We start from the raw sequence: 13,267 nt of genomic DNA, 5'->3' as shown, positions 1-13,267 counted from the left end.
TGTGTTAACAATGAAAATTTGGCAATTGTATCTCCTAAAATCGAATCCCGAGATGGGTTTCAATCCAAGAATGCAACCCGGTTGATAGGGTCGAAATAGAATGACAAAAGAGCAATCGTTCAAAAGAGTACATGTTTGTTCTCTCTAGTTCCTCTCTCCCTCTGTGTTGGGGTTGTACAACTATTATCTTCTTCTCATCCCAAAGTTTCAATTTTTTGGATCAATTCAGAGGAACCCAAAAGGGGTAGGATCATCGGTTTGTGTTTTGTATGAATTGTTTGAGAGGTTATGATGATCGGCACTTGGGTGGTGAAAGGAATCCACTGCTTATGCCTCAAATTTCAATCCTAGGCATTGGAAAGCGACATCCCTCAGAATAGGACGACATCAAGACAGAGAGTATGAGCGGTCATTGGTGCCAAATTTCTCCCGTGTGTTTGTCGGAATAGTTGTCAATTCTCTCTCTCCCTACCATCTAAACATGCATCAAACCCTCAGAGGGATGGGGAGTACCTCCTGTATCTAATGGAACGGTCGTCGGCGCTGGTTCTCATCGTGTGGGGTGAAGCTCCACATCAGTTGCAGTTCTGCATGGGACAGGTCAAGACTCAAGAGACTGAGAGCATGAGCGGGAGTGAGAAAATATTTTCGTTTATGCTGTGTTTGGTTTGAAGGAAAAAGTAGGGAAAGGAAGGGGAAGGTAAGGAAATTTATACAAATTTTGTAAAGGTTTCCTTACCTTTCCCTTCCTTTCCCTACCTTTTCCTTCAAACCAAACATAGCCTTAGGGTGAAGCTCCACATGCGCTGAGGGCAAATGCGTGTGAGAAGACACGTGGTTAGCTTCCATTATGTGGAACGTTTTTGAGGCGCAGATTCAAACTCGGAAAAAAGCCGTTATCTTGAGAGGGGGGAGATCTATACAAGGCATATTATACTTCTTAATGCTCCGGTCATGTATAACAACAGCTAATGCAACTTAAAAGGGGAGGTCCTATACCATTTTGAATTTAGAGGGGAGGTTTAAGTTATGAAAATGTCCATGTTTTGACTCTCTTTTCTCACTCTTCATCTTTCTTTTATACCTTTGGACTTCGGATGCAAACCAATGGCGACAAAGTAAGTGTTTAAAAATTAGACTTAGCCCCATGAGTGAACCCACCCAAGTAGTTTGGCTATCCTGCATGTGATACAAAACGATAACAAACAGGACCTATTGGTGTTGGCATGGTTAATTTTCTAGAAAACTTCTTGGGTGAGAGCTTGAGGGGGAAGGAGAGATTGAAGAGATGTAAACGAGAGAGTGGGTAATCTGCTATGGAAATGAGATGTAACGTACAGTTTATGTTGTTCTTCCATGACAACCATTATCAATACCCTTTCAGATGCTATGTATTTTTTTTTTTTTTGGTCTTATTTTCTCTTAAGATATATATATAGGGATATCAATGAGTCGGGTCTGATCAGTTGGGTCTAGGTAGAATCAGTCTTGAATTAATTATTAATCGAGACAAAATCATAGATCTAGAATCATCCCAATTAATAATCGGGACAAAATCATGGATTTGATAGACCTAATTATAGACAACTAAGGGGTGATTCTCTTTAGCACAGATGTAGATTCGATTCCCACAACCACCGGACCTTGGAGAGGGGGATATTAGTGTAGTGTAGTGTAGTGTGTATCAGATAGACCTGATTATATTTTCTTATTTAAATAATAATTTAAAATTTGATAATATAGTCTTAATAAAAAATGATATCAAATTATTAAATTATTTATATATTAATAAATTAAACATTTCTAGTTAATATTATCATATTTGTTTTCTATCAAATCAATCATTTCAAACATAAAATATTATACGTAATTAATTTTAGGTCTGAATCAATTCGAGACATGCAAAAACCAAAACCAATCCAATTATTAATCAGCACAAAAATGATGAAACCATAATTGTTTTGGACGATTCGCGTGTATGAGATAGACCCCACCCTACTCATTGACAAATGACAACCTTAAAGAGATAAGACATACAACTGTGTGCCGTGTGACCGTCGGCGTTTTAATAAATGATTTTTAAGGGCATTTTAGCAAACTTATATCTGAAAATGATAGTCTCGACTCTCAAAGGATATATCTGGTATTCCAAAAAAAAGCAACGTATTATGCCAGCGTTTTCCAAAAGAACACCAAGGGAAGAGAAGGGAGATTCTGTTAAATTAAAAAAAAAAATAGATATTTATATGATTGTCAGAAAATCCAGGGGAGGTTTTCATATTTTACCCTTTTTCTGGTTGGTAGTTGTCGTTCAATAAAACAGGAAACCTGGGAACAGGTTCCCTACCAAATTTGATATTCCCTTACTTAAACAGTGTTTCATGGGACCTTGGACCATGAAAAGGAAATTCTGGATTTAAATAAGAAAAGTGGAAACGACGACCCATTGGAAAAACGCGGTAAAGTCTTGAGTCTCCAACGACCTCATACGGTGACTTTTATTATGTGGAAGAGATGAAGTGAAAAGACATGTGAACATGATGTGCGGCCTCAGTCCAGAAGCCAGAGAAGCAGGAGAAGGGCGTCTCTTTCTGGGTTTTGCTTTGTTGATAGACTCTCTTAACTCTCATATACATCATACAACATACATACAAGTACTTTTTAGACGTCTTGACCCTCCCCTTCTGTATTGCGTTTTCAACTCCAGAGAAGAAGTACACACGTCTCAGATTTAAGGGAGATGGACAGAACCATAATCCATACAACCACTCGAATCAGGTCTTCTTCTTCTTCTTCTACTTGCTCTGACCAATCCATCCTTTGTCATTCTCGTATTCGCTCTCTCAAATCCAGTCGATTCCATCACGGTTCCTTGCGTTTCTGTGGTTCCATGTCCCAGTTGCTCTTGGTGTTGGGGGCCTGAATGCTTTGATTGATAATTGATTACTTGGGTAACCAGTTCTGCTCTTTTCGTGTAAATTCCGTTATTCAATTATGTCGATCTAAACTCTTTAATGTCGACGGTTCGGCATTTAATTCGAAAACCGTGTTTCTTTTATGAGGTTGACCAGGTGTTTTTTCTGTGTTTGAGCTTTGAAGATTCTCTTGATGTGCTTATTTGCTTGACCCCAGTAACTCAGTTCTTTGTTCATGGTGGTTTTTGTTTCCGGAATTTTGAGTGTTATGTTTTGGCAGGTTTTGTGTTGAAGAGGATACTCATTGCTGGGGTTGTGGGCTTCTTCTAAATTAGTAGCGATGAAACTGTCTTGCTTTGGTGCGTTTAAGTCATGTAAGAGGAAGAATGTTCACTCTCCAACACAGACAGAAGGTAAGAAGTGCTATTATCTGAAATTTGTTTGGAATTACTAGTTAGTATGTCTTTGGTGGGGCAAAGACCCGAACAAAATGATTAAATGCTAAAGGTTTTACTACTTACATATCCAATTTCTATTAGCAAATTCTACAGCGAGAACTGAATTCACTTCTCTATCTTTTTAGTGGAAAAAAAAACACTTGTTTATCATGGTCTCCTTGATTTTCCTCGAGCTTTCCTGCTCAGATGATTTTGCAACTTTTCGAAAGCAAAGGAAATGTTTTTGAGGGCAGTAGGTTAGTCCTGAAAGAAATTCTAATACCCAGGAGGCCAAGTAACATCAGGGGATTATAAATATTAATTAGCAAGTCGTTTTTACGGAGGAGAGCACTTTAGGAATTCCAGAAGGTTTTCTTTACGATTTTGATATGATCTATGGTACCATCTTTGAAACTGGTGACTTATCCACCAAAGTGCCTCAGCTTAAAACTTTATTACGAACGAGTTCAGGTATCAATACGTTTGTATGTTGTTCTGTGTAGAGATCGTTGCCAGCAATGTACGTCTCTTTTCCTACAAGTCATTGCTCTCTGCAACAGGGAGCTTCCATCCGTCAAATCGTGTAGGTGGAGGTGGCTTTGGAATTGTTTATAAGGTGAGTTCACGACCGTTCTTAGCTCACAGTTTTATTACATTTTTGGATTTAGTTCTTCTGTTAGAGAATGTAAATATCTGGCTTTCCTGGGTACTTTATCAGCATATGTGTTTATGCGCATCCTTTTAAAGTTAATCAATCTGTGGGTTCTGACTGCAGGGAGTTTTAAGAGATGGAACCCAAGTTGCAGTTAAGTCCCTCTCTGCCGAGTCAAAACAAGGAATACGTGAGTTCTTGACTGAAATTGACATGATATCAAATGTCAAACATCCAAATCTTGTCCAACTAATTGGTTGCTGTATTGAGGGCACTAATCGGATGTTAGTCTATGTGTATATGGAGAACAACAGCCTTGCACATATTTTACTTGGTAATTGTCAGCTACTTATTACTCTTTGTTGTGAAAATAACTCCTCTATCAGCTGCATATTACTAGAATAGCTCTTTTAATAAGTATTAGGCTTGATTATAGGGGGCGTTCTTTTTTTGGTTAATGGGATTTTGGTTCTCATTGACCAAGAATCCTTTACTCTTTTTTCAGATTTATGTGGGGATCAGGGAAAGTTCATTTTCTTGGGTATCACTTATCTAAAATGGTCATTGCCTTATTTACATGAGAAATAAAAGAACATGGGTAAATGCACTTACCAGGTAAACTGCATTTACCCGGGTAAGTAACTTACGGAAAACAGAACAAGGCCATACTTGTTGGGTAAGACACTTCAAGTAACCTTTTCAGCCATGACGAGCTAACAAGTTAGTATGTATTAATTGGTGTTGTGAAGAACTAAAAATGAGTCAATAAAATCATGGCACTTAAAGAGCATCATCATCAACATCTTCTAAGCCTTGCTCCAACTACATGGGATTGACTATATGAATCCTGTTTTGCCATTCCATTCTGTTTAGTGCCATATCCATTATTAAACTTATGAGTGCTTAAATCACTTCTTATTGCTTCAAATCATGTCCTTTTCAGTCTACCCCTTCCATGACCGGAAGAGTTTGACATGTGAAGAACAGAATGTTTAAGATAATTACATTTCAATAAATTTACTTACTGATTGTTGCATTTTGCAAAGAATCAATACAAGGTTCAAATGTTCAATATTTATCCAGGCCACCCACTTTGTTTACCCAAGACATGTTATTATATTTGTGAAAATCAATTCTCATCTACAAGTTTGCAGACTATGTTGATGCCTATATCTGCCATTTCAGGTTCAAAGAGTAAACATGTTCTTCTGGATTGGCCTACAAGAGCTGCTATCTGTGTGGGTACAGCTCATGGTCTTGCATTTCTTCATGAGGAAGCTAAACCACATATTGTACACCGTGATATCAAGGCTAGTAATATACTGCTCGACAAAAACTTTCAACCTAAAATTGGAGACTTTGGGTTGGCAAAACTTTTTCCAGACAACATCACTCATCTTAGTACACAAGTTGCTGGAACAGAGTAAGCATATCTCTAGTTTGATTATATAGCTTTTTTATTTGGTGAGCTGCCTGCATTATTTACTAGTCAGTGGAAACTTGTGATAGAGACTTATTTAAACAACATACAACATTTGTGAAGAAAATTTAGTAGACTATGCATGAAACTATGCTGCTGAGGTGTCTATTAGTTGTACTTAAATAACTTGTGAGGACATATAGGTAGTTATTTCATAATGTGAAGGATAGCCTAGTTAAGAATACCGATAAACATGGTGGGGAACCTCATTTTTGAGATTTCTCACTTGGCCAAGGTTAAGGAAGTCACCACGTAACAAGTTAAGAGGTGCTAGGTCCCTTCTTGCAACTAAGGCTATGTTGGTTGCAATTCTTCTCCAAAGAATCTCTATTTGAATAATGAGTTCTAAGATAAAAATGATTCTCTTTGGAAGCTAAAGTTTTTTAGCTTAAAAAATCAGCTCTTATAATGAGTTTTGAGCCCAGAAAAAGAATTATTTCCAACAATTTTCATGAATCTAAACTCTAAAGTGGTTCATAGAATCACAACATTCATCAGAATCAATTCTTTGAAAACGTGCCGTATATGCCTGTTTGGCTCATTGCCAAATTCTGTCATTTCTGGCTAGAAACCGAATTTATTCCAACCAGAAATAGGAGGGAAGGAAACACTCTGGAAGAACTAAACAATATTGCTTGGTTTAATTTAATGAGAAGTAGACATTCCATAATAGAAATAAAGGAATTTTGAGAAATGCATTTGGTTCAAGAATTGGCTAAAATATTTCTAATTATCATTTTTTATATTTCATCTTAATTTAAATCCAAAACTACATTTGTGAATCCCACTTGACATTGTTTTATGAAATTTGGACATATACAAAAAAATTTATAAAAAGAACTAGTGGGTCCCGCATGAAGATGGAGACCTTTTATCCGAGGTTTCTCTTTGTTAGAGTGAATAAATTCTGACAAATATAAATAACATGTCTTGTGTAAACCAAGTGGGTAAGAAATGGGCCAAGTGCAACAGGACTTTTGGGCATGTTGCACTTGGGCAAGAAATGGGCCTAAATTCTTGCCCATTATTAGATGGAAACTGCACAGCTGGGTATCCCAAACATTGTTCTGGCTGATTCCTGCCCAATTTTAGCAAGAATGAGCCAAAATGGGCTCCTAGATGCAAAACCAAACCGACCCTAAACTGCAGCTAAATCAGGCAGCTAGACACCCTTGGCCAGTCCATATTTGGGGGTCCCAGTGACCCTCAAGTGGCTAAAAGTTGAAATAAATGCAGGCAAAATGTAGGTGGAGACAGGGGTGAGCATATGGCCCTTTTGGCCCAGCCACAAAACAGTTTACCATGAGGAAAAGGATATAGTCATGTGACTTGACCTTCATTGCCATATGGATAGAAAGCCTTGCCCCATTGAGTTGACATGGGACCAAGGCAAGGGCTGAGTTTGGTTTGTAAGTTGTAACTGAATCGGCCATGTGACAAGCCTCTCAGCATGTCGCAAGAGAATCTTTCCATGCAGCTAGCCAAGCCAAGTACACGGCAGATTACATTTGCAACTCGTAAGAAACAATATACACATCGAGAACATTAGCCTGATTACCTGAGCTAACATCATAAAAAAAGAAGAGGGTGCAGTACAAACTGTATTTCTCTAACTTGGGTTTGATTATGGTACTGGAAAAACTTGTAACCAATCAACCGGTATCATAAAAGTGGTATTTATCAAAATTCATAGGGGTTTTGATTGGTCAAAGCCCCTTTGGTATCATGTCTTTCTGGCAACATAGATGTGTGACTCTAACAAATCAAACTTTTAATTTAAACTAAATGTTGTAAAAAGACTATTAGCTCAAATTAAAATACATAAACATTACATATAAAACATATTCAAAATGAAAAAATAAAATATAAAATGGCATATAAAACATATTCAAACTCGTCAAACTCCCAGTTCTTTATTTCTTTCCCAATCACATTAATTTCAAATAACCAATATGATGTTAAACACCTTTCATTCCTAATTCTACAAGCCGCCTTTGTACCAAGCTCCTTGAGGCAAGCCCGAACAAGCCAATGTTAGAGTCTTAAATTTTTAATCCCCACAAAAAAACGACTTTATAATTTTTAGTATCTTCTAAAAATATCTTTTTATTAGGATGAATGAATGAACAACATTAGAAAATAAGAGGTTCTTGAAGCTTCGGTAAGCAAGCCAAGTGAGTGAAACCCAACAATTACTGTTATCACCAACAGTCTATCCTTTCTTTTTTTTTTTCATATTTTCCCATGTCATGAAAGCTCTTCTAGAGAACTCTTGGCCACCTAAAAAGGACAAACCCAACAATTTGTGAATTTGAACCTCCTCAGCAACATTTTTTTCCAATACCACTCTTTTCTCTATCAAATCCACTTTGTCAGAATTTGCAGTAGCTGCCTCTTCTTTCTTCCTTGTGTCTTCTACACCTTCCTCATCAACCAAATCGACCCTAACCAATGCAAGGTTTAAAATATCGATGTCGATGGAAATGTCGCTTACCAAAATATAGGACATATGTCAGAAATGTCAAAAATGTCAAGGAGAAATATTGTAAAAATTAGAGACATTGTGGAATTATTATGAAATATGTGGAAATATGCAATGATATTTTGTAAAATGATAAAAGAAGTATTGATACATATTTTTAGACTATTATCTTATTCCCAACCACTATATAAAGTTAAGAAACTAAGATCAATAACAAATTAGTAAATGATGATTTACTGATTTATTATGCATTTTGATGTTTTTACAAGGTTATCTAATATTTTCTTTTCTTATTTTTAATTCTGATTTATTATAAATTCTAATATATTTATTTCACACTAGTAAACAGAAATACATTTATTTCAATTTTTTATATTAAATGTAGAATATGATTTATTATAAAATTTAATAAACATTTTCTAGTTCTAATAAATATTTTAAAAAATACTAACTAGTTAATATTTTATTAATTGAAAAATTTTATGTTTTATATTTTAAAGTAATTAATTTATTCTTTTGTTTTTATATTTTGTTAATTATTTTTTATAAATGTTTTATTTGAAATATTAAATAGAAATTATTAATAGAATAATTTATATTAAAATACAGTATTATAATAATATAATATACTAATATACTATATTATTAATGTACATTAGTCGACATCCTCTTGACATAATAGAAAAAACTGTCGTTTTTTTTGGTTATTTGGACCGATTTGGTCAACATTTCTGAAATATAGGAAATGTCGACCAAAATAATATAATTTTTATATTACCATCCATTTTCATGTCGGTGAGCCTTGACATCAACATATGTCGGGTGACATTAACGACATTTCAACATTTGAAACCATGAACCAATGTGATCAACAACAGTTTATGCTCTGAAACCATGTTTCTTGCAGTAGATCAGTTAGGACTTAGGAAGACAGTAAAATACAGAGTATAGAGAGAAGAAAGAAGAGGCAAGAGTTTGAGAGAGTCAAAAAGCGCGGGGCAATACCACTCAAATTCGAATAGAATTAGGCAATGTCTGAATTCAAATCCAATTAGCTGAATTCGATTCGACATCCGACAGATATATTATTTTTGGTAATTAATAAATATATAGAATAAATATTTTGTTTATATAAAGTATATACATATATAAATTATATAAAATATTTAAATGTTTTATATATTATAGATAAGAATTAAATAATCAATCAAGTTCGAATATTTATCGAATCGAATTAGGTCATATCCGAATTTGACCGATTATGATATTTGAATTATCCGAATTTGATTTAATTATGTTGAATCTGAAATTCAAAATTGGACTTTCGAATACTGTTGACACCCCTAGATATATGAAAGGTCTGATTACAAATAGGGGAAAAGAGACTGCCAAATGAAGTGAATAGAATAGTCTCCAAATCAGCTAGGTATCTATTTATGTTATTCTATTCAAACTTGATCCCAATTACAATATTAACCCCTTAAGTAATAAAAAGTATAACTGACTAGTCTACCATCACTTAAGTTAAAACTATAAAAAAAGGTAAATACTCACATACACAGACATATAAGGAAGCACGGGGAGTCGACCACTATTAACATGTTGCAAGTGCTGCAAGTGTATCACAGAGTTTGCATGTTGGGTAAGTACTGAAAGCTGAGGAAGCTTTCAAAACAATACAATACAATAATTTTTCAAAAAAAATAAAGAAAATAAAAGAAAAATGTCAGGAAAGCTTGCCTTGCCAATAATAAAAAGAATGTGTAAATGGCTTACAAAAGTATGCAGAAAGTGGACATAGATGCTACAATTGTGAAGTTGCAACTCAACATCTGAATGTAGAACCATCATCAACAGAGGAAAGGGTAGAAGAATGCCTTTATGGCATATCCCAGATCAGATGAAGAAGTAGATGTGAGATGATGATTAGCAATGGAAGCTGGGAAAATCTGTATTGTTGACATGGCAGAAAGGCCTCACTATATGAGCCACATCCAATTCCATAGAAGTTGCATGGTTTAAAAAGAGTGGAAGCTATATGTCATATTTTCCAATGACAACCTTACGTAATATGCTCAATGGATAGTGCATGTGGATATTGAATTTCTTATACATTCTAGTAGGATTGACAGAATATTTCATTGGTAGTGATTTAGTAGAAAAGAGCCTATAGGGATTAGTATCTTAGAAAATAGCATTGATCAGGAGTTATCGGAAACTGGAAAAAGGATACAGGAATTGAAGAATAAAAGGGTTTACATGTCACCATGGCGAATCAGATGCTTCACATTGCTCTAGCAATATATATATATATATATATTTGATCAGTAAAAAGAAGGTTTATTCATGTATAGAAATTACAGGGGTTATAGTTTATGAGTAGCATCGGCTACCCCATTACAGTGCATCCACTAATAAATTTATTTTTCAACTTTACAATTGGGTCCAGAAGCAGTAATCCCTGTTCACCCTTTGTTTGGCTCGCTGGTCTGCAAATCCATTTGCATCTCTATGAGTCCACTGAATTGAAAGCGATAAACCTTTAATCTTTTTTATGTCATTTCTGAATATCCAGGGTGTGTTGTCATGCTGTTTTAGCCAACTGATAATAACTTTGGAGTCCCCTTCCACAACCATTCTTTCCACCCCCATCTCCTTAGCTTTTTGTATCCCAAATACCATTGCCTTCAGTTCAGCTATAATGGAATTACCCATTCCAATGGGACCCGAGTACATCCCCAACACATTGCTCTATTTGTCAGTTTAGGTGTCTGAAGTCACAGAATCCTTACAGGCACATTATAATCTATAATTCCATATAACCAAAAGTTTCTGCATACATGTCTTTTCTTTTGACACTTTACTGAAAGGAGGACAAGAAGATTGTCATTGTCCAAGCCTTATCCCAACTATATGGGGTTGGCTAAAAGAGGACAAGAAAATAGAGAATGTTTTTTCACATTTTGCAGTTCCACCGAGGGAAATGCCAGGAGTCGTTAAAATTCATATGATTTTATATGGTCAATGATTTTAAATGGGCATTGCCATATTTTGCAAGTGTTTTCTATTTTGCACTGGTTTAGTGCAAAACTAGTCAGATATTTAGGATGTTTATGTCAATGGAAATATAGATCTTTAATAGGATATAGTTGATTTAAAAGATAGTAGTCAGGATCAAATTTTGGTAACTATATCACACAGCGTAGAGAGTAGAGACTTGAATCTCCTGAAGTAACACTCCAAAGCATGACAAGCTCGTCTTAACTCCTTGAGGTTTGCATTGTTTTGGGGGGTCTTATGCTGCATATATATGGGTTTTCCATATTTAACTGTTATTTTCTTTTTGAGAAAAAAAAAAAAAAATTGATTATAAGGTTTTAGCTGGACAGAAATGTACCTGGAGGTCACTACTCACTAATATATTGCCTCGGCTCTTCTAAATGGTGACAAGTGCAAAGTACTCATACTTAAAAATTATGTTAGGCATGAACAGGTAAAGAGATGACATTTGCCAGTGCAATCTTTGTGTGAGAGTCATGTTCTTGCATTTGTTTGCAGGGGTTATTTGGCTCCCGAGTATGCATTGTTAGGGCAGCTAACAAAGAAGGCTGATATTTACAGTTTCGGTGTTCTAATACTTGAAATAGTCAGTGGCAGAAGTAATTCAAAGGCAGCATTTGGAGAGGATCTGAAGGTCCTTGTAGAATGGGTAGCTCTCTAAATCTCATTCATCCTACCGAAGTAATATCATATATTAAAGCTTGACCCTTTCTTTTAACCAGTATTTATAAAACCAGACCGTACATCAACCTGAAGTCTTGGTGGGTCATAGGTTTAAAAGTCTGAACAGAGAATTCAGTAAGTTGTATATAGATGAATTGCAATTTAAAACACAACCCAAGATTCATCAGATAGTTGTATATAGATGGATTCCAGTTATATTGTGCTGATCAGATATGAATGAATGTCGCAGACATGGAAACTGAAAGAGGAAGGTCGGCTCTTGGACATTGTTGATCCAGAACTACTCGAGTATCCAGAGGATGAGGTGGCACGGTACATAAAGGTTGCATTGTTTTGCACCCAAGCACCACCACAACAGAGACCTTCCATGAAGAGGGTTCTGGAGATGCTTTCGGGAGAAGTGGACCTCAATTTGAAGACATTAATCCAGCCAGATGTGTACAAGAAAAATACAACCCGAGACTCAGCTAGTTGTTCACAGGGGAGCTCTTCTTCCCCATGGCGCAAAGACAAACAATCCATTACGTCAACCCGTTTATACAGCTCTCCTCTAAGCAAGACAGAGATGCAGCCCCGATGAGACAGAGCCGTCTTTGTGAGATTTTTTTTTTTCTTTTATTTTTATTTTTTGCCCCATGATTACATGATGACGCATTGATTCTTTTTGGCAGAATCATGCCGAATAAATTCTTGTTAGAGGCTTAGAAACACCGAGGTGCATAGAATGTCCCTAGGAAAAATGAGAAAAAAAAATCTTTCTTGTCTAATTTGATTAATTTCATATTTTCATTTGCAGCTTTCACAAAAAAAAAAAAAAAATCATATGCTCAGTGGTAGCTGTTCTGATTGGTTGTATTTGGCGGAAAAAAAATATTAAATCCTCTGCATTTAGTGAAAAAAAAAAAGAGAGATCTTAATAGTCTAATACACACGGTAATTGGGAGGGTTTTGAAGAACTGAAGACCCGTCTATTTTACACCATAGAACCTTGTTTCATTTGTTTATTTTTCTTTCTTCATTTATAATTGAATAATTTGGAAATCATAAGATCAAGGGGAACACAAAATGGGGGCTTCATTGCATGTGCCAACTGCCAATCAATGACCCACTACGCTAGTAGTTTGGACTTTGGTTGGTCAATCGGCATCCCTAACAAAAGAGTGGACCTTACGTGCGCGGTGCACCCTGCTTTTTACATTAGTTGCAACATATACGGTGAATAGTTGAACTGGCTGAACTTAATGGCTTATTGCATTGCCTTTTAATGTGATTAGTAGCGAGTTCCAAAACGGCATGTTGATTTGATCACTAAAATCAAAGAAATAAGTCATTCTCTTTTTTCGATAGATAAAGAAATAAGCCATTTAAACCGTTATCAAACCACTCTTGGTTGCAACAGTTGAGTGAAAAATCAGTTAGTAAAAAAAAAAAAAAGCTCATATGATATGCCCATAATTTTGCACGAATATCCTATAGGACATATACCATTACTACATACTACATGGTCCCATGCCCCTCACAACCTTACAGCTCAAATTCGTTAGTTTGGCCAGCTGA

At 35.7% G+C, this 13,267-nt stretch overlaps 1 protein-coding gene across 3 annotated transcripts; it reads left to right on the top strand.

Annotated features, from left to right (window-relative positions):
* Positions 1-2,528: 2,528 nt before the first annotated feature.
* Positions 2,529-12,489, top strand: LOC104601246 (cold-responsive protein kinase 1-like). 3 transcript variants are annotated; one of them, XM_088899475.1, is made up of 7 exons: positions 2,529-2,951; positions 3,196-3,328; positions 3,856-3,968; positions 4,128-4,194; positions 5,190-5,427; positions 11,525-11,675; positions 11,940-12,489. In XM_088899475.1, the coding sequence occupies exons 2-7, from the start codon at positions 3,256-3,258 to the stop codon at positions 12,288-12,290; spliced, it is 993 nt and encodes a 330-aa protein (XP_088755601.1). In that variant the 5' UTR covers positions 2,529-2,951; positions 3,196-3,255; the 3' UTR covers positions 12,291-12,489. The 3 variants fall into 3 exon arrangements, with proteins under 3 accessions (XP_088755601.1, XP_010262825.1, XP_010262824.1); XM_010264523.3 differs by having other exon boundaries at positions 2,535-2,778; positions 4,128-4,338; XM_010264522.3 differs by having other exon boundaries at positions 2,536-2,951; positions 4,128-4,338.
* The last annotated feature ends 778 nt before the right edge of the window (positions 12,490-13,267 follow it).

Source organism: Nelumbo nucifera, chromosome 2, assembly GCF_055504915.1.
Source record: "Nelumbo nucifera cultivar China Antique chromosome 2, China Antique-T2T, whole genome shotgun sequence".
Lineage (NCBI taxonomy): Eukaryota > Viridiplantae > Streptophyta > Magnoliopsida > Proteales > Nelumbonaceae > Nelumbo > Nelumbo nucifera.
The sequence above is the reverse complement of the archived record's forward strand: the minus strand, read 5'-3'. Positions and strand labels throughout refer to the sequence as shown.